This window comes from Anarhichas minor, unplaced genomic scaffold, assembly GCF_050575085.1.
Source record: "Anarhichas minor isolate MPS153535 unplaced genomic scaffold, ASM5057508v1 ptg000066l, whole genome shotgun sequence".
Lineage (NCBI taxonomy): Eukaryota > Metazoa > Chordata > Actinopteri > Perciformes > Anarhichadidae > Anarhichas > Anarhichas minor.
In genome coordinates, this window is record NW_027466512.1 from 1,126,115 (window position 1) to 1,153,957 (window position 27,843).

General features: G+C 36.2%; 2 protein-coding genes across 3 annotated transcripts in view; one reads left to right on the forward strand and one right to left on the reverse strand.

The window, feature by feature from the left end:
* pik3r4 (phosphoinositide-3-kinase, regulatory subunit 4) overlaps nt 1-9,585 on the forward strand; it is a 39,179-nt gene extending 29,594 nt beyond the window's left edge. For both annotated transcript variants that reach the window (XM_076078389.1, XM_076078390.1), the window contains 4 exons: nt 7,057-7,157; nt 7,474-7,562; nt 7,807-7,927; nt 8,452-9,585. In XM_076078389.1, the coding sequence (XP_075934504.1) occupies nt 7,057-7,157; nt 7,474-7,562; nt 7,807-7,927; nt 8,452-8,622 (482 nt within the window). In that variant the 3' untranslated portion in view covers nt 8,623-9,585. The remainder of the gene's footprint in view (nt 1-7,056; nt 7,158-7,473; nt 7,563-7,806; nt 7,928-8,451) is intronic.
* Nucleotides 9,586-11,100: 1,515 nt separating this feature from the next.
* The window catches only part of col6a4a (collagen, type VI, alpha 4a), a 46,651-nt gene continuing 29,908 nt past the window's right edge, over nt 11,101-27,843 (reverse strand). The window contains exons 25-42 of the mRNA XM_076078493.1: nt 27,679-27,741; nt 26,525-26,587; nt 26,395-26,445; nt 26,273-26,308; nt 25,797-25,859; nt 25,435-25,497; nt 25,022-25,057; nt 24,908-24,944; nt 24,807-24,818; nt 23,873-24,366; nt 23,104-23,194; nt 16,693-17,346; nt 16,518-16,605; nt 16,162-16,307; nt 14,019-14,033; nt 12,861-13,025; nt 12,504-12,551; nt 11,101-11,276 (exon numbers count right to left, since the gene is read on the reverse strand). Coding sequence (XP_075934608.1) covers nt 11,101-11,276; nt 12,504-12,551; nt 12,861-13,025; nt 14,019-14,033; nt 16,162-16,307; nt 16,518-16,605; nt 16,693-17,346; nt 23,104-23,194; nt 23,873-24,366; nt 24,807-24,818; nt 24,908-24,944; nt 25,022-25,057; nt 25,435-25,497; nt 25,797-25,859; nt 26,273-26,308; nt 26,395-26,445; nt 26,525-26,587; nt 27,679-27,741 — 2,301 coding nt within the window. The remainder of the gene's footprint in view (nt 11,277-12,503; nt 12,552-12,860; nt 13,026-14,018; nt 14,034-16,161; nt 16,308-16,517; nt 16,606-16,692; nt 17,347-23,103; nt 23,195-23,872; nt 24,367-24,806; nt 24,819-24,907; nt 24,945-25,021; nt 25,058-25,434; nt 25,498-25,796; nt 25,860-26,272; nt 26,309-26,394; nt 26,446-26,524; nt 26,588-27,678; nt 27,742-27,843) is intronic.

The window sequence follows — 27,843 nt, forward strand, 5'->3', positions numbered from 1 at the left end:
TCACATAATGGTCATAATGTAATATACATCACATCATGGTAATAATGTAATATACATCACATCATGGTAATAATGTAATATACATCACGGTAATAATGTAATATACATCACGGTAATAATGTAATATACATCACATCATGGTAATAATGTAGTATACATCACATCATGGTAATAATGTAATATACATCACATCATGGTAATAATGTAATATACATCACATCATGGTAATAATGTAATATACATCACATCATGGTAATAATGTAATATACATCACATAATGGTAATAATGTAATATACATCACATCATGGTAATAATGTAATATACATCACATAATGGTAATAATGTAATATACATCACATCATGGTAATAATGTAATATACATCACATCATGGTAATAATGTAATATACATCACATCATGGTAATATACATCACATAATGGTAATAATGTAATATACATCACATAATGGTAATAATGTAATATACATCACATAATGGTAATAATGTAATATACATCACATCATGGTAATAATGTAATATACATCACATAATGGTAATAATGTAATATACATCACATCATGGTAATAATGTAATATACATCACATCATGGTAATAATGTAATATACATCACATCATGGTAATAATGTAATATACATCACATCATGGTAATATACATCACATAATGGTAATAATGTAATATACATCACATCATGGTAATAATGTAATATACATCACATCATGGTAATAATGTAATATACATCACATCATGGTAATAATGTAATATACATCACATCATGGTAATAATGTAATATACATCACATCATGGTAATAATGTAATATACATCACATAATGGTAATAATGTAATATACATCACATCATGGTAATAATGTAATATACATCACATCATGGTAATAATGTAATATACATCACGGTAATAATGTAATATACATCACATAATGGTAATAATGTAATATACATCACATAATGGTAATAATGTAGTATACATCACATAATGGTAATAATGTAATATACATCACATAATGGTAATAATGTAATATACATCACATCATGGTAATAATGTAATATACATCACATCATGGTAATAATGTAGTATACATCACATAATGGTAATAATGTAATATACATCACATCATGGTAATAATGTAATATACATCACATAATGGTCATAATGTAATATACATCACATCATGGTCATAATGTAATATACATCACATCATGGTCATAATGTAGTATACATCACATAATGGTAATAATGTAGTATACATCACATAATGGTAATAATGGAATATACATCACATCATGGTAATAATGTAATATACATCACATAATGGTCATAATGTAATATACATCACATCATGGTAATAATGTAATATACATCACATCATGGTAATAATGTAGTATACATCACATCATGGTAATAATGTAATATACATCACGGTAATAATGTAATATACATCACGGTAATAATGTAATATACATCACATAATGGTAATAATGTAGTATACATCACATAATGGTAATAATGTAGTATACATCACATAATGGTAATGTAATATACATCACGGTAATAATGTAATATACATCACATAATGGTAATAATGTAGTATACATCACATAATGGTAATAATGTAATATACATCACATAATGGTAATAATGTAATATACATCACATCATGGTAATAATGTAATATACATCACATCATGGTAATAATGTAGTATACATCACATCATGGTAATAATGTAATATACATCACATCATGGTAATAATGTAATATACATCAGATCATGGTAATAATGTAATATACATCACATAATGGTCATAATGTAATATACATCACATCATGGTAATAATGTAATATACATCACATCATGGTAATAATGTAGTATACATCACATAATGGTAATAATGTAGTATACATCACATCATGGTAATAATGTAATATACATCACATAATGGTAATAATGTAATATACATCACATAATGGTAATAATGTAATATACATCACATAATGGTAATAATGTAATATACATCACATCATGGTAATAATGTAATATACATCACATCATGGTAATAATGTAGTATACATCACATCATGGTAATAATGTAATATACATCACATAATGGTAATATACATCACATAATGGTAATAATGTAATATACATCACATCATGGTAATATACATCACATAATGGTAATAATGTAATATACATCACATCATGGTAATAATGTAATATACATCACATCATGGTAATAATGTAATATACATCACATCATGGTAATAATGTAATATACATCACATAATGGTAATATACATCACATAATGGTAATAATGTAATATACATCACATAATGGTAATAATGTAATATACATCACATAATGGTAATAATGTAATATACATCACATAATGGTAATAATGTAATATACATCACATCATGGTAATAATGTAATATACATCACATCATGGTAATAATGTAATATACATCACATCATGGTAATAATGTAGTATACATCACATAATGGTAATAATGTAATATACATCACATAATGGTAATAATGTAGTATACATCACATAATGGTAATAATGTAATATACATCACATAATGGTAATAATGTAGTATACATCACATCATGGTAATAATGTAGTATACATCACATCATGGTAATAATGTAATATACATCATGGTAATAATGTAATATACATCACATAATGGTAATAATGTAATATACATCACATAATGGTAATAATGTAGTATACATCACATCATGGTAATAATGTAATATACATCACATAATGGTAATAATGTAGTATACATCACATCATGGTAATAATGTAGTATACATCACATCATGGTAATAATGTAGTATACATCACATCATGTTAATAATGTAATATACATCACATAATGGTAATAATGAGATATACATCACATCATGTTAATGTAATATACATCACATCATGTTAATAATGTAGTATACATCACATAATGTTAATAATGTAATATACATCACGTTAATAATGTAATATACATCACATAATGTTAATAATGTAATATACATCACATAATGGTAATAATGAGATATACATCACATCATGTTAATGTAATATACATCACATAATGGTAATAATGTAATATACATCACATCATGGTAATAATGTAATATACATCACATCATGGTAATAATGTAATATACATCACATAATGGTAATAATGTAATATACATCACATAATGGTAATAATGTAATATACATCACATAATGGTAATAATGTAGTATACATCACATAATGGTAATAATGTAGTATACATCACATAATGGTAATAATGTAGTATACATCACATAATGGTAATAATGTAGTATACATCACATCATGGTAATAATGTAGTATACATCACATAATGGTAATAATGTAATATACATCACATCATGGTAATAATGTAATATACATCACATCATGGTAATAATGAGATATACATCACATCATGTAAATGTAATATACATCACATAATGGTAATAATGTAATATACATCACATCATGGTAATGTAATATACATCACATCATGGTAATAATGTAATATACATCACATCATGGTAATAATGTAATATACATCACATAATGGTAATAATGTAATATACATCACATAATGGTAATAATGTAGTATACATCACATCATGGTAATAATGTAGTATACATCACATCATGGTAATAATGTATACATCACATCATGGTAATAATGTAGTATACATCACATAATGGTAATAATGTAATATACATCACATCATGGTAATAATGTATACATCACATCATGGTAATAATGTAGTATACATCACATCATGGTAATAATGTAATATACATCACATCATGGTAATAATGTAGTATACATCACATCATGGTAATAATGTAATATACATCACATAATGGTAATAATGTAATATACATCACATAATGGTAATAATGTAATATACATCACATCATGGTAATAATGTAGTATACATCACATCATGGTAATAATGTAATATACATCACATCATGGTAATAATGTAGTATACATCACATCATGGTAATAATGTAATATACATCACATCATGGTAATAATGTAATATACATCACATAATGGTAATAATGTAGTATACATCACATAATGGTAATAATGTAGTATACATCACATCATGGTAATAATGTAGTATACATCACATAATGGTAATAATGTAGTATACATCACATCATGGTAATAATGTAGTATACATCACATAATGGTAATAATGTAGTATACATCACATAATGGTAATAATGTAGTATACATCACATCATGGTAATAATGTAGTATACATCACATCATGGTAATAATGTAATATACATCACATCATGGTAATAATGTAATATACATCACATCATGGTAATAATGTAATATACATCACATAATGGTAATAATGTAATATACATCACATAATGGTAATAATGTAGTATACATCACATCATGGTAATAATGTAGTATACATCACATCATGGTAATAATGTAATATACATCACATCATGGTAATAATGTAGTATACATCACATAATGGTAATAATGTAATATACATCACATCATGGTAATAATGTATACATCACATCATGGTAATAATGTAGTATACATCACATCATGGTAATAATGTAATATACATCACATCATGGTAATAATGTAATATACATCACATCATGGTAATAATGTAGTATACATCACATCATGGTAATAATGTAATATACATCACATAATGGTAATAATGTAATATACATCACATAATGGTAATAATGTAATATACATCACATCATGGTAATAATGTAGTATACATCACATCATGGTAATAATGTAGTATACATCACATCATGGTAATAATGTAATATACATCACATAATGGTAATAAGGTAATATACATCACATAATGGTAATAATGTAGTATACATCACATAATGGTAATAATGTAGTATACATCACATAATGGTAATAATGTAATATACATCACATCATGGTAATAATGTAGTATACATCACATAATGGTAATAATGTAGTATACATCACATAATGGTAATAATGTAATATACATCACATAATGGTAATAATGTAATATACATCACATCATGGTAATAATGTAATATACATCACATAATGGTAATAATGTAATATACATCACATCATGGTAATAATGTAGTATACATCACATAATGGTAATAATGTAGTATACATCACATCATGGTAATAATGTAGTATACATCACATCATGGTAATAATGTAGTATACATCACATAATGGTAATAATGTAGTATACATCACATCATGGTAATAATGTAGTATACATCACATAATGGTAATAATGTAATATACATCACATAATGGTAATAATGTAATATACATCACATCATGGTAATAATGTAATATACATCACATAATGGTAATAATGTAGTATACATCACATCATGGTAATAATGTAGTATACATCACATCATGGTAATAATGTGATATACATCACATAATGGTAATAATGAGATATACATCACATCATGTTAATAATGTAGTATACATCACGTTAATAATGTAATATACATCACATCATGGTAATAATGTAATATACATCACATCATGGTAATAATGTAGTATACATCACATCATGGTAATAATGTAGTATACATCACATCATGGTAATAATGTGATATACATCACATAATGGTAATAATGAGATATACATCACATCATGTTAATAATGTAGTATACATCACGTTAATAATGTAATATACATCACGTTAATAATGTAATATACATCACATAATGTTAATAATGTAATATACATCACATAATGGTAATAATGAGATATACATCACATCATGTTAATAATGTAGTATACATCACATAATGTTAATAATGTAGTATACATCACATAATGTTAATAATGTAATATACATCACATAATGGTAATAATGTAGTATACATCACATAATGTTAATAATGTAATATACATCACATAATGTTAATAATGTAGTATACATCACATAATGTTAATAATGTAATATACATCACATAATGTTAATAATGTAGTATACATCACATAATGTTAATAATGTAATATACATCACATAATGGTAATAATGTAATATACATCACATAATGGTAATAATGAGATATACATCACATCATGTTAATAATGTAGTATACATCACATAATGTTAATAATGTAGTATACATCACATAATGTTAATAATGTAATATACATCACATAATGGTAATAATGTAGTATACATCACATCATGTTAATAATGTAGTATACATCACGTTAATAATGTAATATACATCACGTTAATAATGTAATATACATCACATAATGTTAATAATGTAATATACATCACATAATGTTAATAATGTAATATACATCACATAATGGTAATAATGTAATATACATCACATAATGGTAATAATGAGATATACATCACATCATGTTAATAATGTAATATACATCACATCATGGTAATAATGTAATATACATCACATAATGGTAATAATGAGATATACATCACATCATGTTAATAATGTAGTATACATCACATAATGTTAATAATGTAGTATACATCACATAATGTTAATAATGTAATATACATCACATAATGGTAATAATGTAGTATACATCACATCATGTTAATAATGTAGTATACATCACGTTAATAATGTAATATACATCACGTTAATAATGTAATATACATCACATAATGTTAATAATGTAATATACATCACATAATGTTAATAATGTAATATACATCACATAATGGTAATAATGTAATATACATCACATCATGTTAATAATGTAGTATACATTGCATAATGTTAATGTAGTATACATTGCATAATGTTAATAATGTAATATACATCACAATGTTAATAATGTAATGTACATCATTTTTATACGATACTGACTTTTTTTACAACATACGATACTGACTTTTTTATGATGTTTTTTGAGATAATATTATTCATGTAATGTAAACAGTTGTCTGTCTCTTTGTCTGCAGCTGTCCAGGGGAATAATGAAGTGTCGATGTGGGACATGGAAACCGGAGATCGTAAATTTACCCTTTGGGCGAGTTCTGCACCTCCACTCTCTGAGATGCAGGTGTGTGTGTGTGTGTGTGTGTGTGTGTGTGTGTGTGTGTGTGTGTGTGTGTGTGTGTGTGTGTGTGTGTGTGTGTGTGTGTGTGTGTGTGTGTGTGTGTGTGTGTGTGTGTGTGTGTGTGTGTGTGTGTGTGTGTGTGTGTGTGTGTGTGTGTGTGTGTGTGTGCACGCGCGCGCGTGCGTGCGTGTATTCATTCCACACATTCCTGTTTCTTGTCAAACGTAGTCATGTTGGATTCATTGAATCACTTCCTGATATGGAGCAGAATCACAACACATGATACTCCATTACAGTTGTGCGTGTGCTCTCTCTGCAGCCGTCTCCTCACAGTGTTCATGGGATCTACTGTAGTCCTGCTGATGGGAACCCTCTGCTGCTGACTGCTGGATCTGACATGAGGATCAGGTCTGAACCACAACACCTGAAACATAATCATTATCTTTTAAAGCACCTCATTTTCTTTGATGTCAGATTATGTTGATTGTGCTATTTACTTTATAAACGTCACAACAGATCTAATGATTTTAGAATATTGAACACTTACAATAAAACGGTTCATAACTTTAATGAATTAAGAGTCAGACCTTCAGCCCTCAGGTTAGGTTGGGTCCAGGTTCATTCAGGTGCCTGATGGTCCTTGTGTGTTCAGGTTCTGGGACTTGGCGTACCCTGAGCGGTCCTACATCGTGGCTGGAGGAGCCACCGACTCTCTGCACTGTCCGTCCGTCCTCTACAGCAGGAAGATCATCGAAGGGACTGAAGTGGTCCAGGTGAGTCGTTAGTTCTTATTGAAGTGGTCCAGGTGAGTCTTTAGTTCTTATTGAAGTGGTCCAGGAGAGTCTTTAGTTCTTGTTGAAGTGGTCCAGAAGAGTCTTTAGTTCTTATTGAAGTGGTCCAGGAGAGTCTTTAGTTCTTATTGAAGTGGTCCAGGAGAGTCTTTAGTTCTCGTTGAAGTGGTCCAGGAGAGTCTTTAGTTCTCGTTGAAGTGGTCCAGGAGAGTCTTTAGTTCTCGTTGAAGTGGTCCAGGAGAGTCTTTAGTTCTCGTTGAAGTGGTCCAGGAGAGTCTTTAGTTCTCGTTGAAGTGGTCCAGGAGAGTCTTTAGTTCTCGTTGAAGTGGTCCAGGAGAGTCTTTAGTTCTCGTTGAAGTGGTCCAGGAGAGTCTTTAGTTCTCGTTGAAGTGGTCCAGGAGAGTCTTTAGTTCTCGTTGAAGTGGTCCAGGAGAGTCTTTAGTTCTCATTGATCCTCTGAACCATGTTATTAACATGTTATTCCATGAACCCTGTGACGTCCTCAGGAGATCCACAGTAAACAGAAGAGCGGTGCGGTGGAGGACTCTCCTCGTCGAGGCCCAGAATCCCTCCCTGTGGGACACCATGACATCATCACCGACATCGCCACCTTTCAGACGACGCAGGGCTTCATCGTGACGTCGTCCAGAGACGGGATCGTCAAAGTGTGGAAGTGAGAAACACTTTGAGTTCAGTTTGTCCTCTTCAGCGCTTCCTGTAGTTGATAAGCTCCGCCTCCTCCTCCTATTGGCTGCATCTGAAGACACAAACGTCTCACAGAGGGAATAAAATATGAATACGTACAAACTATATCTAAATGTACTGTAATATTCTGCTTCAATCCACATTATGGAAATTGATCTGGTTAAAAATGACTTTATTCAAATTGAGGATTTTATTATTATTTTTTTGGAGGGTGATGTCATAAAATATGATGTCATCACATTCAAAAACTTCAGTAGAAGAGATTTTGGTTCCGCCTGTATCATAATTATATTTATATTATTATTTTTAAATATTATTATTAATAGTGTTACTATTAATGATATTATTATTAATACTAATATGAATATTAATGATGTTATTATTAATATGAATATTAATTATATTATTATTAATGTGAATATTAATTATATTATTATTAATGTGAATATTAATGATATTATTATTAATAAGAATATGAATATTGTTAATATTAATAATAATAATACAGATTGTTGAATTACCACATTATTGAAATATGAATCCCACACGTTCTCTCTGACTCCTGCCGGTTTCTTTAGACTCAGTTTGCTGGTCTGGACCAGAACTGGTCCTGAACCAGCTCTTTACTGGACATTTGATTCCAATTGAATATGTTAATAATCATCTGTTAATAACTGGAGCGATATCTTTTATTTGTTTTCTATCAGAACAGAATCCTCATTAAATATTATTAAACATATGAAATGAGTCGCCTGATCTCGTGTGAATATGAATCACTATCCTCTATATTATATCTAAACATTAATAAACTATAATCTGATTCTCTGAACGTTTGAGCCCAAAATAACATTTGTGTCTTTCTGTATATAAGTTTTAATATTATGCTTCATTTCATGTTTGTCCAGCTGTTCAATAAAAACAAACATCTGTTCTCATTTTATTGATCGTGGGTTTAATAAGAAATAACTTGAAATATTTCTCATTATTGATTCATATGCAGATTAGTTTCTGATGTATTGTTAATCTAAGAAATATAAAGTTTATATTGGGCCACAGTGATTTCATTAATACTTAAAAACTATAAAACTTCATATTTATTTACTGTCAAATGAAAACAAAACAATCACAGATGTTTCAGCTCTGATCAGATTAATCAGATAATAATAATCTATATATTTATATATAAAATCAGTCTTTCTGCTCCGCCTGTTAACTTTAACATCTTCATCATTTACACTAAACAGCTGTAGGTTTCTTCATCATCACGGACATCTGTCAACAAACAAACAGCAGCTTTTCTTAAAGTCTTTATTGTGTTTTTTACATGACGCACCATCGGTCGGTTTGAAAAACCAGTGATCTTTAGGTCAGACAGACACGCAGACAGAGACATTTCAGACCTTTGAAGACTCAAACTACTTCAGGTTCATATTAGTGGAACAAACTGAACCAGGTTCTGGTTGACCCCCTAACCTCAGCAGCTCTAGTTCACTTTCATCCTTTACAACATTATCTGGCTCTTATTTTCAAAGTTTGGTTCATCAGTTGAAGTCAGGAGACGAGTCTGAAGACGAGTCCGAAGTCAGGAGACGAGTCCGAAGCCACGAGACGAGTCCGAAGCCAGGAGACGAGTCCGAAGCCAGGAGACGAGTCCGAAGTCACGAGTCCGAAGTCAGGAGACGAGTCTGAAGTCAGACTTTGACGTTGACGTCTACCATCTACTACGATGACCAAACTGTGAAAGTAACACTCAGATGTTTGCTGGATTTCTGGAGGCTTAAGTACAAACACTTATTTGTAATAAAACGGTGCAATAAACGGTAAGAAATAACGGTTTCATATCTTACATCATAAACACTTTAAGAATTGGAGAAAATTCAAGATAAGGTTTTACAATAAAATGAATCGACCCTCTTTACCTGCAGTTACGTTCAAACATTTATGATGGTTACATCTTTCACTTAAAAACACTTCAATGTTTCTGATTTCTGATTCTGTCAAACTTCTTCATAAAAACAGCTGAAAAGAAGTGTGTCCGTCATGTTGAACCAACGTCCATCAGAGTTTAGTGTTAAAAGAACAGAACAAACATGTTGAAGAGTGGGTTTTAAATCACGAATTGAGGGTTTTAAACTTTATTTAAAATTTTTATTATACCATATTTCTCCCGTTAAGGGGGAAATTTGTCTCTGCATTTGACCCATCCCTGTATATAGGGAGCAGTCGGCTGCCTATGACAGGCGCCCGGGGAGCCGTTAGGGGTTCAGTGTAGGGACATTTCAACACATGACATGTCTCAGCCAAGGATCGAACCGTCGACCTTGCGGCGAATTGAGGGTTTTAATAAATCATGAATTAAGGCTTTTAAGTCCTGGAGAAGTCGCTTTGCTGCGTTTCCTTGAAGATGCGGACATTGGTGGTTTATCGTCCTCATCGACTCTTCATCCTCCTCATTGACTCTTCGTCACACAGAGGTTCTCACACTCCTCTTGAGTCTTGAAGCGGTTCTCGTTGCCGCCGCAGCCTCCGAACCAGAAGCGAGAACATTCCTTCTGCTGGCTGTCGAAGAACCACATCATGGTGTAGTTCTGACAGCTGCCTTGGTCCTGACTGAGGAGACAGCTGTCTGTAACAAGGACAGGTCATTTAGTTTATACAGGTGAGTATTCATGTAGTTTATACAGGTGAGTATTCATGTAGTTTATACAGGCGAGTAGTCGTGTAGTTTATACAGGCGAGTAGTCGTGTAGTTTATACAGGCGAGTAGTCGTGTAGTTTATACAGGCGAGTATCCGTGTAGTTTATACAGGCGAGTAGTCGTGTAGTTTATACAGGCGAGTATTCGTGTAGTTTATACAGGCGAGTATTCGTGTAGTTTATACAGGCGAGTAGTCGTGTAGTTTATACAGGCGAGTATTCGTGTAGTTTATACAGGCGAGTAGTCGTGTAGTTTATACAGGCGAGTAGTCGTGTAGTTTATACAGGCGAGTAGTCGTGTAGTTTATACAGGCGAGTATTCGTGTAGTTTATACAGGCGAGTAGTCGTGTAGTTTATACAGGCGAGTAGTCGTGTAGTTTATACAGGCGAGTAGTCGTGTAGTTTATACAGGCGAGTAGTCGTGTAGTTTATACAGGCGAGTAGTCGTGTAGTTTATACAGGCGAGTAGTCGTGTAGTTTATACAGGCGAGTAGTCGTGTAGTTTATACAGGCGAGTAGTCGTGTAGTTTATACAGGCGAGTAGTCGTGTAGTTTATACAGGCGAGTAGTCGTGTAGTTTATACAGGCTTGTAGTCGTGTAGTTTATACAGGCGAGTAGTCGTGTAGTTTATACAGGCGAGTAGTCGTGTAGTTTATACAGGCGAGTAGTCGTGTAGTTTATACAGGCGAGTAGTCGTGTAGTTTATACAGGCGAGTAGTCGTGTAGTTTATACAGGCGAGTAGTCGTGTAGTTTATACAGGCGAGTATTCGTGTAATTTATACAGGCGAGTATTAGTGTAGTTTATACAGGCGAGTATTAGTGTAGTTTATACAGGCGAGTATTAGTGTAGTTTATACAGGCGAGTATTAATGTAGTTTATACAGGCGAGTAGTCGTGTAGTTTATACAGGCGAGTAGTCGTGTAGTTTATACAGGCGAGTAGTCGTGTAGTTTATACAGGCGAGTAGTCGTGTAGTTTATACAGGCGAGTAGTCGTGTAGTTTATACAGGCGAGTATTAGTGTAGTTTATACAGGCGAGTATTAGTGTAGTTTATACAGGCGAGTAGTCGTGTAGTTTATACAGGCGAGTAGTCGTGTAGTTGAATGTCTCCTTCTTCTGGAGTCAAAGAGCTGGAGCAGGTGCAGAGTTTACCTTTAGAGACGAAGCTGATGAGCTCCGGAGTCGGCAGGATGTTTGGATCTGGAACAAAAACAACCACAAGTTTACGGTATTTAATCAGCGTCAGCAGCATCGCTGCAGGTTCATGAATCCTGCTCTTCTATGTTGAGAAATAAGTTTTAGACTTATGAGCCAGTTTTAACTGTATCATGTTTCTATGGTTTGACTTTCCTCCATTGAAGTGTTACTGATATCGTGATGAAAAAAAAGAGCAGCGAGCAGAAGAATAGACTAAGTATTATGAGACAAGATGACGAGACGTTGTTAATATCCGTGAGTTGAAACATCCACAGACACAGTGCCGGGTCTCTTCCTTCAGTCAGGACTTACTATCAGCGCCACATGTCCGGACACATTCTAGTTCTGTGTTAAAGCGGTTGGCGTTACCGCCGCAGCCGCCGAACCAGAAGGGAGAGCATGCACCGACGTCTTTGTCAAAGAACCACACTCGGACATAGTCGTCACACTGGAGACCAGTATCAGCATCCAGCCAGGGTAGGAAATTTACATATTTTTTTGGGGGCAATTTTTGCCCCCACTGACTGAGATCCAGGGCATTTTCAAAAAATTGGGGGCACTTTTTGAAACTTGTGAAATAACATTTAATCTTTGTTCAAAATAATAAATATACTTATTTGGGCTTACAGTATATGAGCAATTGTCATCAAATGGCAATAATAAGACTATTAGGCAGTAGTCTACAGATTCAAAGTGTTTTCTTAGATTTTTTTGAACAAAAAACAAACATAAATCAGACAATCATATTCAATTTATTATTATTTCTTTGTGGTTATTTATTGTTATTAAATTTTTTAAACAACTATTAACAATTATTAAGTCAACGATGCCTTGATTACATATACATCAGTCATTGTGTGGAATTATTGAGAAAAACATTTTTATAGCACCTTAAAAATTTAAAAAATGTGCCATTTGAAGGTACAAATTCAGTTCAGAGTTTTTACTTAGTAAAATATCTTAATTGACTGTCAGTCAGGTATTATTCATTAGCAACCCTCAAATCAAAGAATAAAGACACTTTACGCACAATTTAGGTGTATTTTCCCTTTAACTCACGAGATGCAGCATGTTTTATACTTAATGTGAATATAATTCATTTAATCTAATTTCCATTATGCAATATGTATACTTTGTTGGCATCTTATTCTGAAAACCGGATGTTCATCTGAAGAAACCGGATGTTGTCTCACGTTTCCGCTAACTTTGAAAGTCCTTCGCTCGCTCCCGATCTGTGCCGTTTGAATGAGTTTACCGTGAATGTCAGCATATAGGTGCACTAACATGTAAGTGTCTGCTGAGTTGACCACAGTCTCGCAGTCACAGGTCTGATGAAGAAGCGCTCCATTTATTTATTCGTTTACAAAGTTCGGGGGCATTTTTTGCCCCTCTCCTAGTGATATCAGGGGCAAAATGATATTTCTTAGGGGCAGTTTTGCCCTTTGCCCTCGTGTATTTCCGACGCTACATCCAGCTGACACTGGGCTGAAAGCACAACACACACATTTACTACCAACACGGAGAACAAGCCTCCGACGACTACATGTTCTACTCTAATCTGATATTAACATGAAGCTGAAATACATGTTGAGAACTCATGCTGATGGACATGAATCATTCCAGACGGACACAGCAAACAGGTTTAGTCCAAGAGTTTGATAGAATAAAATGTTAATAAAAGAACAAATGAAATACAGGTGATAACAGAAATAAAGAAGAGATGTGATCAACAGTCTGTGCAGTGAAGGAATATGAAGCATGCGTTTAGTAACTCAATGAGAGGAAGACTGCAGCTCTGAGGAGTTTAAGCTTTACATTAGTTTTAAGTGACTGTCTTTGTGGCCATTTTGTATGTTGTTAAGCACTTGATATTGTGGGTTGTAATCACCACGTCAGCCTCTAGGGGTCACTAGCAGGGTTTAAAATGTGTAGATCAAACAGTCCCCCGGCCCTTTCCATTGGTTTTATTGTTTTAGTTTTGGTGTGCGATATATTAATGCATGTGTATTAAAACTACAGGAGCGGGGTGTCAATACATAATACTAGCTGGTGACCTGTCACAATATGTCGTAAAAACATAGTATAGTATAGCATGTGGTTAAAGTATAGTATAGTATGATTGGCTTTTTGTTTGTTTCTGATATGAGAGGTAGGAATCAGTGCTGCCGAGTGTTTTCATATTGACCCCTAATTGTTTGGTATGACCATGTTTTCCTGACCGTCACAGCATTTTGAGAAGCTTCTTATGTTTGCAACTATTGAGATGAGCTGAAAATAAACAACTGTCACTTTCAATTATATTCAGACTCTTTCAAATTCTTTAGTTGTCGAGTTATTGTCTTCATTTCCCCTATTTTTAGAAAGGGAACATAACAAATAGTATGCCATGAAAAATTACGAAAAATTATGCAATAAAGTCAAAGTATAGTATGTCGTAAAAAAATGTAGTTGGACTGTGGAGGGAGTGTGGTTGGACTGTGGATGGAGTTTGGTTCGAGTGTGGATGGACTGTGGATGGAGTGTGGTTGGACTGTGGCTGGACTGTGGATGGAATGTGGTTGGACTGTGGTTGGACTGTGGATGGAGTGTGGTTGGACTGTGGATGGAGTGTGGATGGACTGTGGATGGAGTTTGGTTCGAGTGTGGATGGACTGGATGGAGTGTGGTTGGACAGTGGCTGGACTGTGGATGGAATGTGGTTGGACTGTGGTTGGACTGTGGATGGAGTGTGGTTGGACTGTGGTTGGACTGTGGATGGAGTGTGGTTGGACTGGATGGAGTGCGGTTGGACTGTGGATGGAGTGCGGTTGGAGTGTGGATGGAGTGTGGATGGACTTTGGATGGAGTGTGGTTGGAGTGTGGATGGACTGTGGATGGAGTGTGGTTGGAGTGTGGATGGACTGTGGTTGGACTGGATGGAGTGTGGTTGGACTGTGGATGGAGTGTGGATGGAGTGTGGTTGGAATGTGGATGGTCTGTGGTTGGACTGTGGTTGGACTGTGGTTGGACTGTGAATGGAGTGTGGTTGGACTGTGGTTGGACTGTGGATGGACTGTGGATGGAGTGTGGTTGGACTGTGGTTGGACTGTGGATGGAGTGTGGATGGAGTGTGGTTGGACTGTGGATGGACTGTGGATGGAGTGTGGTTGGACTGTGGTTGGACTGTGGATGGAGTGTGGATGGAGTGTGGATGGAGTGTGGTTGGACTGTGGATGGAGTGTGGTTGGACTGTGGTTGGACTGTGGATAGACTGTGGTTGGACTGTGGATAGACTGTGGATGGACTGTGGATAGAGTGTGGTTGGACTGTGGTTGGACTGTGGATGGAGTGTGGATGGAGTGTGGATGGAGTGTGGTTGGACTGTGGATGGAGTGTGGTTGGACTGTGGTTGGACTGTGGATAGACTGTGGTTGGACTGTGGATAGACTGTGGATGGACTGTGGATAGAGTGTGGTTGGACTGTGGTTGGACTGTGGATGGAGTGTGGTTGGACTGTGGTTGGACTGTGGATGGAGTGTGGTTGGACTGTGGTTGGACTGTGGTTGGACTGTTGATGGAGTGTGGATGGAGTGTGGTTGGACTGTGGATGGTCTGTGGTTGCTGTGTGGACTACCGTTGGACAGGGAAACAAATGTCTGTCCGTCTCCTCTGGTCAGACTGTCGGTGATGTCCAGCTGGCCGGTCTGAGCTCGTCCTCCCGTCTGCTCTTGAAACCTCTCCTCCCCGAAATGTTCCTCGTCCTTCGCTGCCTTCCCCTGACTGGACACACTATATCAGTTAGTATTAGTAGTCTTTACAGTCCTGTGCTGTCTCTGTTATAACTGATGCTGTTAAAGCTTTCTTAAACTCTACGGCTGAAACTAAACATCATCTTAATGGACATTAAAAATCATTTATACGATACAGAGTTATCAAAACATCTGCAGATTAACGGACTTTTGTTTTTCTATCATCACGGTCACATGTTACCTGTTTATGAATATATCTCCTTCATTTGGTTCTGTCAGCTGGTCACATGTCCGTTTTAAAGGAGGAGGAGGATACGTGTTCATTCCCTCTGAAATAAACACCAATACAAAGAAACAATGAGAAGAAATTAATGAAAAGTTGGTATCTAGATGACAAACTGTGGGTCTGGTCTTACTGTTGAGGGCAGAGAGGAAGACTCTGAAGAAGCGCTGGGCGTAGCCCTGCTCCTCAGCCTTCAGACTGCCCATGTGGATCAGGTGCTGCTGAACTGGTGGACTGGCCAGGTCCTCCACCTGCGTCCGGTCGTAGCGATCGCCGACCGTCACCACGAACAGCGCCGCCCCCTCACACTTGGCCTTCTGGGAGATGTAGCGCAGCTTGGCTCGGTCTTCGTGAGCCGTCTGGGTGCCCACCACGGTCAGCAGCACCTTCCTCCTCCGGGGCTGGCCGGCCTTCAGGAGCACCTCCTTCAGGGTGAACTCCAGCGCCCGTCCCAGTGCCGACGAGCCGCCCTGCTGTGTCATGTTCCGGATCAGGTGGTTCCTCATCAGGGCGCTGGTCTGGTAGGTCCCGAGGCCAAACCCTACCTTGGTATCCCGGGTGCCGCTCTGTTGGACCACGGCCACCCGGGCCTGGTTGCCGGCCCTGCGGGGCTGCGGGCTCACGACCAGCTGTTCCACCACAGAGCCCAGTAGCTGCTGGACGCCGGCGTACTCGTCCGCCTGCACCTCCCTGGAGCTGTCCACCACCATGACCAGGTCCATGTCCACCTCCTGAGGCTGCACCGGTTCCTGGATGAAGGCGCACTGCCCCGAGCGCTGGCAGGGGTCTGAAGAAACAAGAACCAGTTCTCATCCAAAAACCTGATAAATGTTTGCTGACCACAATACAATAAACATTCTCATCTTTGTGTCAAGTAGTTGTGAGAGTTCTGAAGTGCTCGTTAAATAGTCTCAAACCAGACCAGCACCACGTCACCGGCTTCAAGAGGGTTAAACTGTGATGAGTCCAGCTGATGTTCGAGGTGTTCTAATTCGAGATTAATCTTGTGTTTCTACTGTCAAGTCATTCCAGCTTGTTCTAGGCTGCTTTTATTGTGAAACTCTTGAAACAGGAAGCTTCAAGATGATTTCTGATGATTTGACTAACCCTTCTTCTTCTTCTTCTTCTGTTGCTCAGAGGATCTTTGTCTCTTTGAACATAGTTTAGTTGGAGCGTCTTCTGAACTAAAGAGTTTAGTTAGAACATCTTCTGAACTAAAGAGTTTAGTTAGAACGTCTACTGAACTAAAGAGTTTAGTTAGAGCGTCTTCTGAACTATAGAGTTTAGTTAGAACATCTTCTGAACTAAAGAGTTTAGTTAGAACGTCTACTGAACTAAAGAGTTTAGTTAGAGCGTCTACTGAACTAAAGAGTTTAGTTAGAACGTCAACTGAACTCAAGAGTTTAGTTAGAACGTCTACTGAACTAAAGAGTTTAGTTAGAGCGTCTACTGAACTAGAGTTTAGTTAGAGCGTCTTCTGAACTAGAGTTTAGCTAGAACGTCTACTGAACTAAAGAGTTTAGTTAGAACGTCTACTGAACTAAAGAGTTTAGTTAGAGCGTCTACCGAACTAAAGAGTTTAGTTAGAACGTCTACCGAACTAAAGAGTTTAGTTAGAACGTCTACCGAACTAAAGAGTTTAGTTAGAACGTCTTCTGAACTAAAGAGTTTAGTTAGAACGTCTTCTGAACTAAAGAGTTTAGTTAGAGCGTCTACTGAACTAAAGAGTTTAGTTAGAGCGTCTACTGAACTAAAGAGTTTAGTTAGAACGTCTACTGAACTAAAGAGTTTAGTTAGAGCGTCTATTGAACTAAAGAGTTTAGTTAGAACGTCAACTGAACTCAAGAGTTTAGTTAGAACGTCTACTGAACTAAAGAGTTTAGTTAGAGGGTCTACTGAACTAGAGTTTAGTTAGAGCGTCTTCTGAACTAAAGAGTTTAGCTAGAACGTCTACTGAACTAAAGAGTTTAGTTAGAACGTCTACTGAACTAAAGAGTTTAGTTAGAGCGTCTACCGAACGAAAGAGTTTAGTTAGAACGTCTACCGAACTAAAGAGTTTAGTTAGAACGTCTTCTGAACTAAAGAGTTTAGTTAGAACGTCTTCTGAACTAAAGAGTTTAGTTAGAGCGTCTACTGAACTAAAGAGTTTAGCTAGAACGTCTACTGAACTAGAGTTTAGTTAGAGCGTCTTCTGAACTAGAGTTTAGTTAGAGCGTCTACCGAACTAAAGAGTTTAGTTAGAACGTCTACCGAACTAAAGAGTTTAGTTAGAACGTCTTCTGAACTAAAGAGTTTAGTTAGAACGTCTTCTGAACTAAAGAGTTTAGTTAGAGCGTCTACTGAACTAAAGAGTTTAGTTAGAACGTCAACTGAACTAAAGAGTTTAGTTAGAGCGTCTACTGAACTAGAGTTTAGTTAGAGCATCTTCTGAACTAGAGTTTAGCTAGAACGTCTACTGAACTAAAGAGTTTAGTTAGAGCGTCTACTGAACTAAAGAGTTTAGTTAGAACGTCTACTGAACTAAAGAGTTTAGTTAGAGCGTCTACTGAACTAAAGAGTTTAGTTAGAACGTCAACTGAACTCAAGAGTTTAGTTAGAACGTCTACTGAACTAAAGAGTTTAGTTAGAGGGTCTACTGAACTAGAGTTTAGTTAGAGCGTCTTCTGAACTAAAGAGTTTAGCTAGAACGTCTACTGAACTAAAGAGTTTAGTTAGAACGTCTACTGAACTAAAGAGTTTAGTTAGAGCGTCTACTGAACTAAAGAGTTTAGTTAGAGCGTCTACTGAACTAAAGAGTTTAGTTAGAACGTCAACTGAACTAAAGAGTTTAGTTAGAACGTCTACTGAACTAAAGAGTTTAGTTAGAGGGTCTACTGAACTAGAGTTTAGTTAGAGCGTCTTCTGAACTAAAGAGTTTAGCTAGAACGTCTACTGAACTAAAGAGTTTAGTTAGAACGTCTACTGAAATAAAGAGTTTAGTTAGAGCGTCTACCGAACTAAAGAGTTTAGTTAGAACGTCTACCGAACTAAAGAGTTTAGTTAGAACGTCAACTGAACTCAAGAGTTTAGTTAGAGCGTCTACTGAACTAAAGAGTTTAGTTAGAACGTCAACTGAACTCAAGAGTTTAGTTAGAGCGTCTACTGAACTAAAGAGTTTAGTTAGAACGTCAACTGAACTCAAGAGTTTAGTTAGAACGTCTACTGAACTAAAGAGTTTAGTTAGAGCGTCTACTGAACTAAAGAGTTTAGTTAGAGCGTCTACTGAACTAGAGTTTAGTTAGAGCGTCTTCTGAACTAAAGAGTTTAGCTAGAACGTCTACTGAACTAAAGAGTTTAGTTAGAACGTCTTCTGAACTAAAGAGTTTAGTTAGAGCGTCTACTGAACTAAAGAGTTTAGTTAGAGCGTCTACTGAACTAAAGAGTTTAGTTAGAACGTCAACTGAACTAAAGAGTTTAGTTAGAGCGTCTACTGAACTAGAGTTTAGTTAGAGCGTCTTCTGAACTAGAGTTTAGCTAGAACGTCTACTGAACTAAAGAGTTTAGTTAGAGGGTCTACTGAACTAGAGTTTAGTTAGAGCGTCTTCTGAACTAAAGAGTTTAGCTAGAACGTCTACTGAACTAAAGAGTTTAGTTAGAACGTCTTCTGAACTAAAGAGTTTAGTTAGAGCGTCTACTGAACTAAAGAGTTTAGTTAGAGCGTCTACTGAACTAAAGAGTTTAGTTAGAACGTCAACTGAACTAAAGAGTTTAGTTAGAGCGTCTACTGAACTAGAGTTTAGCTAGAACGTCTACTGAACTAAAGAGTTTAGTTAGAGGGTCTACTGAACTAGAGTTTAGTTAGAGCGTCTACTGAACTAAAGAGTTTAGCTAGAACGTCTACTGAACTAAAGAGTTTAGTTAGAACGTCTTCTGAACTAAAGAGTTTAGTTAGAGCGTCTACTGAACTAAAGAGTTTAGTTAGAGCGTCTACTGAACTAAAGAGTTTAGTTAGAACGTCAACTGAACTAAAGAGTTTAGTTAGAGCGTCTACTGAACTAAAGAGTTTAGTTAGAACGTCAACTGAACTAAAGAGTTTAGTTAGAGCGTCTACTGAACTAAAGAGTTTAGTTAGAACGTCAACTGAACTAAAGAGTTTAGTTAGAGCGTCTTCTGAACTAGAGTTTAGCTAGAACGTCTACTGAACTAAAGAGTTTAGTTAGAGGGTCTACTGAACTAGAGTTTAGTTAGAGCGTCTTCTGAACTAAAGAGTTTAGCTAGAACGTCTACTGAACTAAAGAGTTTAGTTAGAACGTCTTCTGAACTAAAGAGTTTAGTTAGAGCGTCTACTGAACTAAAGAGTTTAGTTAGAGCGTCTACTGAACTAAAGAGTTTAGTTAGAACGTCAACTGAACTAAAGAGTTTAGTTAGAGCGTCTACTGAACTAGAGTTTAGTTAGAGCGTCTTCTGAACTAGAGTTTAGCTAGAACGTCTACTGAACTAAAGAGTTTAGTTAGAGTGTCTACTGAACTAAAGAGTTTAGTTAGAACGTCTACTGAACTAAAGAGTTTAGTTAGAACGTCAACTGAACTCAAGAGTTTAGTTAGAACGTCTACTGAACTAAAGAGTTTAGTTAGAGGGTCTACTGAACTAGAGTTTAGTTAGAGCGTCTTCTGAACTAAAGAGTTTAGCTAGAACGTCTACTGAACTAAAGAGTTTAGTTAGAACGTCTACTGAACTAAAGAGTTTAGTTAGAGCGTCTACTGAACTAAAGAGTTTAGTTAGAACGTCAACTGAACTCAAGAGTTTAGTTAGAACGTCTACTGAACTAAAGAGTTTAGTTAGAGGGTCTACTGAACTAGAGTTTAGTTAGAGCGTCTTCTGAACTAAAGAGTGTAGCTAGAACGTCTACTGAACTAAAGAGTTTAGTTAGAACGTCTACTGAACTAAAGAGTTTAGTTAGAGCGTCTACCGAACTAAAGAGTTTAGTTAGAACGTCTACCGAACTAAAGAGTTTAGTTAGAACGTCAACTGAACTCAAGAGTTTAGTTAGAGCGTCTACTGAACTAAAGAGTTTAGTTAGAACGTCAACTGAACTCAAGAGTTTAGTTAGAACGTCTACTGAACTAAAGAGTTTAGTTAGAGCGTCTACTGAACTAAAGAGTTTAGTTAGAGCGTCTACTGAACTAGAGTTTAGTTAGAGCGTCTTCTGAACTAAAGAGTTTAGTTAGAACGTCTACTGAACTAGAGTTTAGTTAGAGCGTCTACTGAACTAAAGAGTTTAGTTAGAGCGTCTACTGAACTAAAGAGTTTAGTTAGAACGTCTTCTGAACTAAAGAGTTTAGTTAGAGCGTCTACTGAACTAAAGAGTTTAGTTAGAGCGTCTACTGAACTAAAGAGTTTAGTTAGAGCGTCTACTGAACTAAAGAGTTTAGTTAGAACGTCTTCTGAACTAAAGAGTTTAGTTAGAGCGTCTACTGAACTAAAGAGTTTAGTTAGAGCGTCTACTGAACTAAAGAGTTTAGTTAGAGCGTCTACTGAACTAGAGTTTAGTTAGAGCGTCTACTGAACTAAAGAGTTTAGTTAGAGCGTCTACTGAACTAAAGAGTTTAGTTAGAGCGTCTACTGAACTAGAGTTTAGTTAGAGCGTCTACTGAACTAAAGAGTTTAGTTAGAGCGTCTACTGAACTAAAGAGTTTAGTTAGAGCGTCTACTGAACTAGAGTTTAGTTAGAGCGTCTTCTGAACTAAAGAGTTTAGTTAGAACGTCTACTGAACTAGAGTTTAGTTAGAGCGTCTACTGAACTAAAGAGTTTAGTTAGAGCGTCTACTGAACTAAAGAGTTTAGTTAGAACGTCTTCTGAACTAAAGAGTTTAGTTAGAGCGTCTACTGAACTAAAGAGTTTAGTTAGAACGTCTTCTGAACTAAAGAGTTTAGTTAGAGCGTCTACTGAACTAAAGAGTTTAGTTAGAGCGTCTTCTGAACTAAAGAGTTTAGTTAGAGCGTCTACTGAACTAAAGAGTTTAGTTAGAACGTCTTCTGAACTAAAGAGTTTAGTTAGAGCGTCTACTGAACTAAAGAGTTTAGTTAGAGCGTCTACTGAACTAAAGAGTTTAGTTAGAACGTCTACTGAACTAAAGAGTTTAGTTAGAACGTCTTCTGAACTAAAGAGTTTAGTTAGAGTGTCTACTGAACTAAAGAGTTTAGTTAGAGCGTCTACTGAACTAAAGAGTTTAGTTGGAGCGTCTACTGAACTAAAGAGTTTAGTTAGAACGTCTTCTGAACTAAAGAGTTTAGTTAGAACGTCTTCTGAACTAAAGAACATCTGTTGGTGAAGAACACGTTCTACTTTTACTCATGTAGACTTGTCCTGTCTCGTCTGATGGACGGTTCAATAGTAGCGTACCTGCGATCATGCTAACAGACTGATGCTAATGCTAACAACCCTTGTGATGTAGAAGATGTAAAGAAACAGACTTGTTCCTTCATTACAGAGCTGGAGAGTCATAATGATATGAGCCTGTTTTCACATTGTAGTAAATGATGATGAACATGAGCTTCATCTCACCGTAGCAGACCGCACAGCTCTGGACTTTCTTCAGGTCAGCAGCCATGTTTTTACCCAGAACGGTGAAGATGGAGCGTCCTGAGTCGTCGACCTGAGGAGACACATGATAATAATGATAATAATAACAATAATGTTATCAATAATAATGATAATAACAATAATAAAGACAATAAAAACAATAGTCATAATTACAATAGTAATAATGATAATAATGATAATAATTACAATAATTATAACAACAATAATAATTATAACAATAACAATAATAATGATAATAATAATAATAATTATTACAATTATAATATTTATTATAATAATTACAATTATAATAACAATAATTATAACAAACATAATAATAATAATAATGATAATAATTATCATTATAATTATGATAATAATAATATAATTATAGTAATACTGATAAGATTAACAATAATAATACAAATAATTATAATAAGAATAATAAAAACATTAATAATAATAATAACTAATAAACAATGACTTCTAATTTTACTAAAGAGCTGTCAGCAAGTTTTATTTATTTATTACATTTAATTAATTTCTTTTCTTTGAGACGTTCTTTTTTCAGAGTTACGTTATTTTTGTTTTGTACTGTGATAAAAATGTGAAAACTAGACAAAATATAAATCATACAAAAGTAAAATAATAGTGAGTGTGACGATGAAACGTGATCAGGACGTTCGGTTTGAGTAAGAGACGAATAAAAGAAAGCGACAGGACTTTATTTCTCTGGAGAGCTCAAACCTACCTGCAGGGCTCGACCGACAGCCGGAGCGTTCTTCAGAGAGATGACTGCCGGGACGATGCCGAGGGCCCGGTACTCCATCACGGCGGTGATGATGTCGTTAACGTCCTGTGACGGCCCGTTAGAGAGGAAGACCGCCACCTTCCTCATCATCACTCCCGCTCGGATGCGCTTGAAGACGTTCTGACCCACGAAGCGCATGGCGGCCCCCAGCTGGCGCCGGTTGGACGTCCTCTCCAGGGCGATGTTCTTCACGGACTCGATCAGCTGAGTCTTGCGGCGGTAGTCCTGGAAGCGGATCAGGTACTTGGTGTAGGCGCTGTAACCCACCACGGCCACGCGAGCGCCCGTCGGACAGTTGCTCTCTGAGACGGTGACGTCCTCCAGCAGGGACAAGAGGACGGAGCGCTGCCTCTCGAAGGCCGCCGGGGTCACGTCCTCCGACATGTCCAGACCCAACACCAGCTCGGTGGGGTAGGCCGGGCACTCGGACTGACCTGAACACCAACAAAGAAGAGTTCATGTTGAGGAGAAGAAAGTGAAGCTAAGGCCCCATCACTGTCCACAGTGAGAGACTCTCAGATGGGTTGTCCCACGGTCCAACCGTCTCCCTCATAGACTTCATGCCGACATCCTGTTGGTTTTGTTCCCTAAACCTAACTGTTGGTTTGTTCCCTAAACCTAACTGTTGGTTTGTTCCCTAAACCTAACTTTGTTTTTAACATAATTGTGAACACATTGTTATGACTAACAAGACTAAGCTGCTAGAGGCGGGAGATAAACGCAGATATGAAACCTCCTCTAATGTTCTGTGACGGTGATTCACTTTTTATTTTATTTTTAGAACTTCTGTAACCTTCGTCTTGATGTGATGATGAAGATTTGTTCTGTACTCACCAGACCTCTGCTAAGCTTTAGTTAGAATGGAGATACGTACCGAGGGAACACGCTGTGAAGGAAGAGTAAACATTACTTATGATATGATTAAAAACAATGAAAACAGAACATTTAGCTTCTCGTTGTTCTTCGTTGACTCACCACAGTTGTCTCTGATGTAGGTGATCAGCTGACACTCCTGAAAACACAGAAGACGTCCTGAATAAAGACTCACGGTGAAATGTTTCATGTCCTGTAACTTTAAGGGGGACTTACAGTCATGGCTTTTCCTCCAGGAAGACCTCTGGGGCCCTGGAAGAGTTGAAGAAGAGACAACATTAACCTCTTGAATCTCTTCATATGGTTCATAAATATATAACTTATTACATAACAGATAGTTCAGGACTTAAGGTGGTCTGTCACATAAATATATCCTCCTTAAGGTGGTATTGCATCTAATGATTTCATGAATAATTAATCTTCAAATTATTATTAATTGTGAAAAATAGCCATGATTTTTTCCCAAAGCCAAGGTGACGTCTTAAAATGTCTCATTTTCAAAAACCCAAAATATTTTAAGTGATGTAAAAAAAAGAGAAGCATTAAATCCTCACAAGTTTTGACTTATTTGCTTAAAAAGTGACGAAAACACATGATGCTGATGATGGTGATGATGAAGATAGACTCACCCTGTAGCCTGGATATCCCGGTTCTCCAGACACGCCTGATTCTCCCGGCCTGCCTGAGTTCCCCTGCAGAGATCAGATCCAACAGATGACGAATGAAGCAAAAACATCATGTTTGTGTTGTTCCATTATATGTTAGCTGTTAGCTGTTAGCCAAACACAGTTAAAGTGATCTGTTTTGGTCCTCTGTGTCTTCACTAGCGCCCCCTACAGGCTGTTCAGAGCAGTGAGTGAGAATAAAACAGGTAATTAAAGGTGATCTAACACCCAGAGGTAATAGTGAGTATGAAGACAGAACTGTTCACTCACTCACAGCAGGTCTCATTATCTCCTGGTGGAGAATATACAAACATGTTAACACTCACGCCTCGTCCTCGGTTCCCTTTACGTCCTGAATGTCCTTCAGTTCCCTTCAGGCCGTCCTCACCCTGAACACAAACACAAGAAGTGGGGCTTCAACATGCTTCCTGCTTCTCATATTTTACTTCTGTATCATCTCTGAAGATCTAAACTCCTCATTACGACTCACAGGAACAGTCAGCTTTAAGATTCAAGCTCTCAGTATTTCTCCACCAGTTCGGGCACCAAAACCAGTTACTTTAAAATTAATGATACGTAGTTCTTTGAGCTACATTATGAGACTTAGATCATCATTGTAGGTCTTTAAGTTGTGAAATCATGCAGCTTAATGAAGCTTAAAATAGAGAAAATAATTAATATAGCAAATGTTTACCAATTAGTAGCAATAATAGAAGGTTCAGGGTTTTTTAAATATAAAATATCGTCACGTTCCAGATATAGACTGTTTGTGATGATGATGTTTAACGTGTGAGAGGCTCACCAGGAGACCGGGGTAACCAGGGAAACCAGGATCTCCCTGTAACGAGAAGGAGATGAATATTAAATATTAACCCTTCGTGAGTTCGTTCCAACAGACGAGTGGATGAGAGGACCGTCTCCTACCTTCACACCTTTAGATCCTGCAGGTCCAGAACCGTCTCTGCCGTCCTGACCCTGAGACGTGGAGAGTCAGAGGATCGAGATCAGATGATATCAACATGAAATATGAAATATGAATGTTTCAGCTCCTTACCGGCATTCCTCTGGGTCCTTGTGAGCCTGGGACACCTTTGTCACCTCCATCTCCTGGTTGGCCCTTCATCATCACCATCATCATCATCATCATCATCATCATCATCACCATTATCATCATCATCACCATCACCATCACCATCATCACCATAATCATCATCATCATCATCATCATCATCATCATCATCACCATCATCATCATCACCATTATCATCATCATCACCATCATCACCATCATCATCATCGTCACCACCACCACCACCACCACCATCATCATCATCATCATCACCATAATCATCATCATCATCATCACCACCATTATCATCATCATCATTATCATCATCACCATCACCATCATCATCATCCAACAACAACAACAACTTGTCATCACAAGACACCAAACACAACCAGACCACTAAATATGATGAGTCTCCTGGAGACAAAAGTAAAGACGTCTTCAAATAAATTATAATAATTATAATAATAATAATATATAATAATATAAAATCCTCACACAGAAAGAGTGAGAACAGAATGAGAGAAACAAGATTAATAATCGATTATAATTAATTAATTTTCTGATGATCCATTAATTAATTAATCTGTTAACACACATATGTAAACAGAAAACAATTTGATCTCATATTGATTAAACCTTCTAACTCAAATCAACGGGTCGATCTAATAACTAACTTCCTATTGAATACACCTGTCTGATGTGATCTAATCTGTTCTAATCTAATCTGATCTGTTCTAATCTGTGCTAATCTGATCTAATATAATCTGATCTCTAATCTGATCTAATCTGATCCCTAATCTGATCGTAGATTTGGTGATGTCATTAATCCACAGACCTTCTGTTATATATAATCTGTTCTAATATGTAATCTAATCTAATTTCTAATCTGATTTAATCTGATCTAAACTGCTCTAATCTGTTCTAGTCTGATCTAATCTAATCTGATATCTAATCTGATCTGTTCTTATCTAATCTAATCTGTGCTAATCTGATATAATCTAATCTGATCTATAATCTAATCTGATCTAATCTGATCTATAATCTAATCTGATCTAATCTGATCTATAATCTAATTTGATCTAATCTGATCCCTAATCTGATCGTAGACTTGGTGATGATGTCATTAATCCACAGACCTTCTGTCCGTTGGCTCCACGTCGTCCTGTTGATCCTGGTCCTCCAGTTGATCCTGGTCCTCCCTGCAGGAAGACCAACAGAGTAATTTGAGGATGCCTGAACGCATTACCACACACTTCATGTACATATATGTACATATACATCACTTCATATACATATATGTA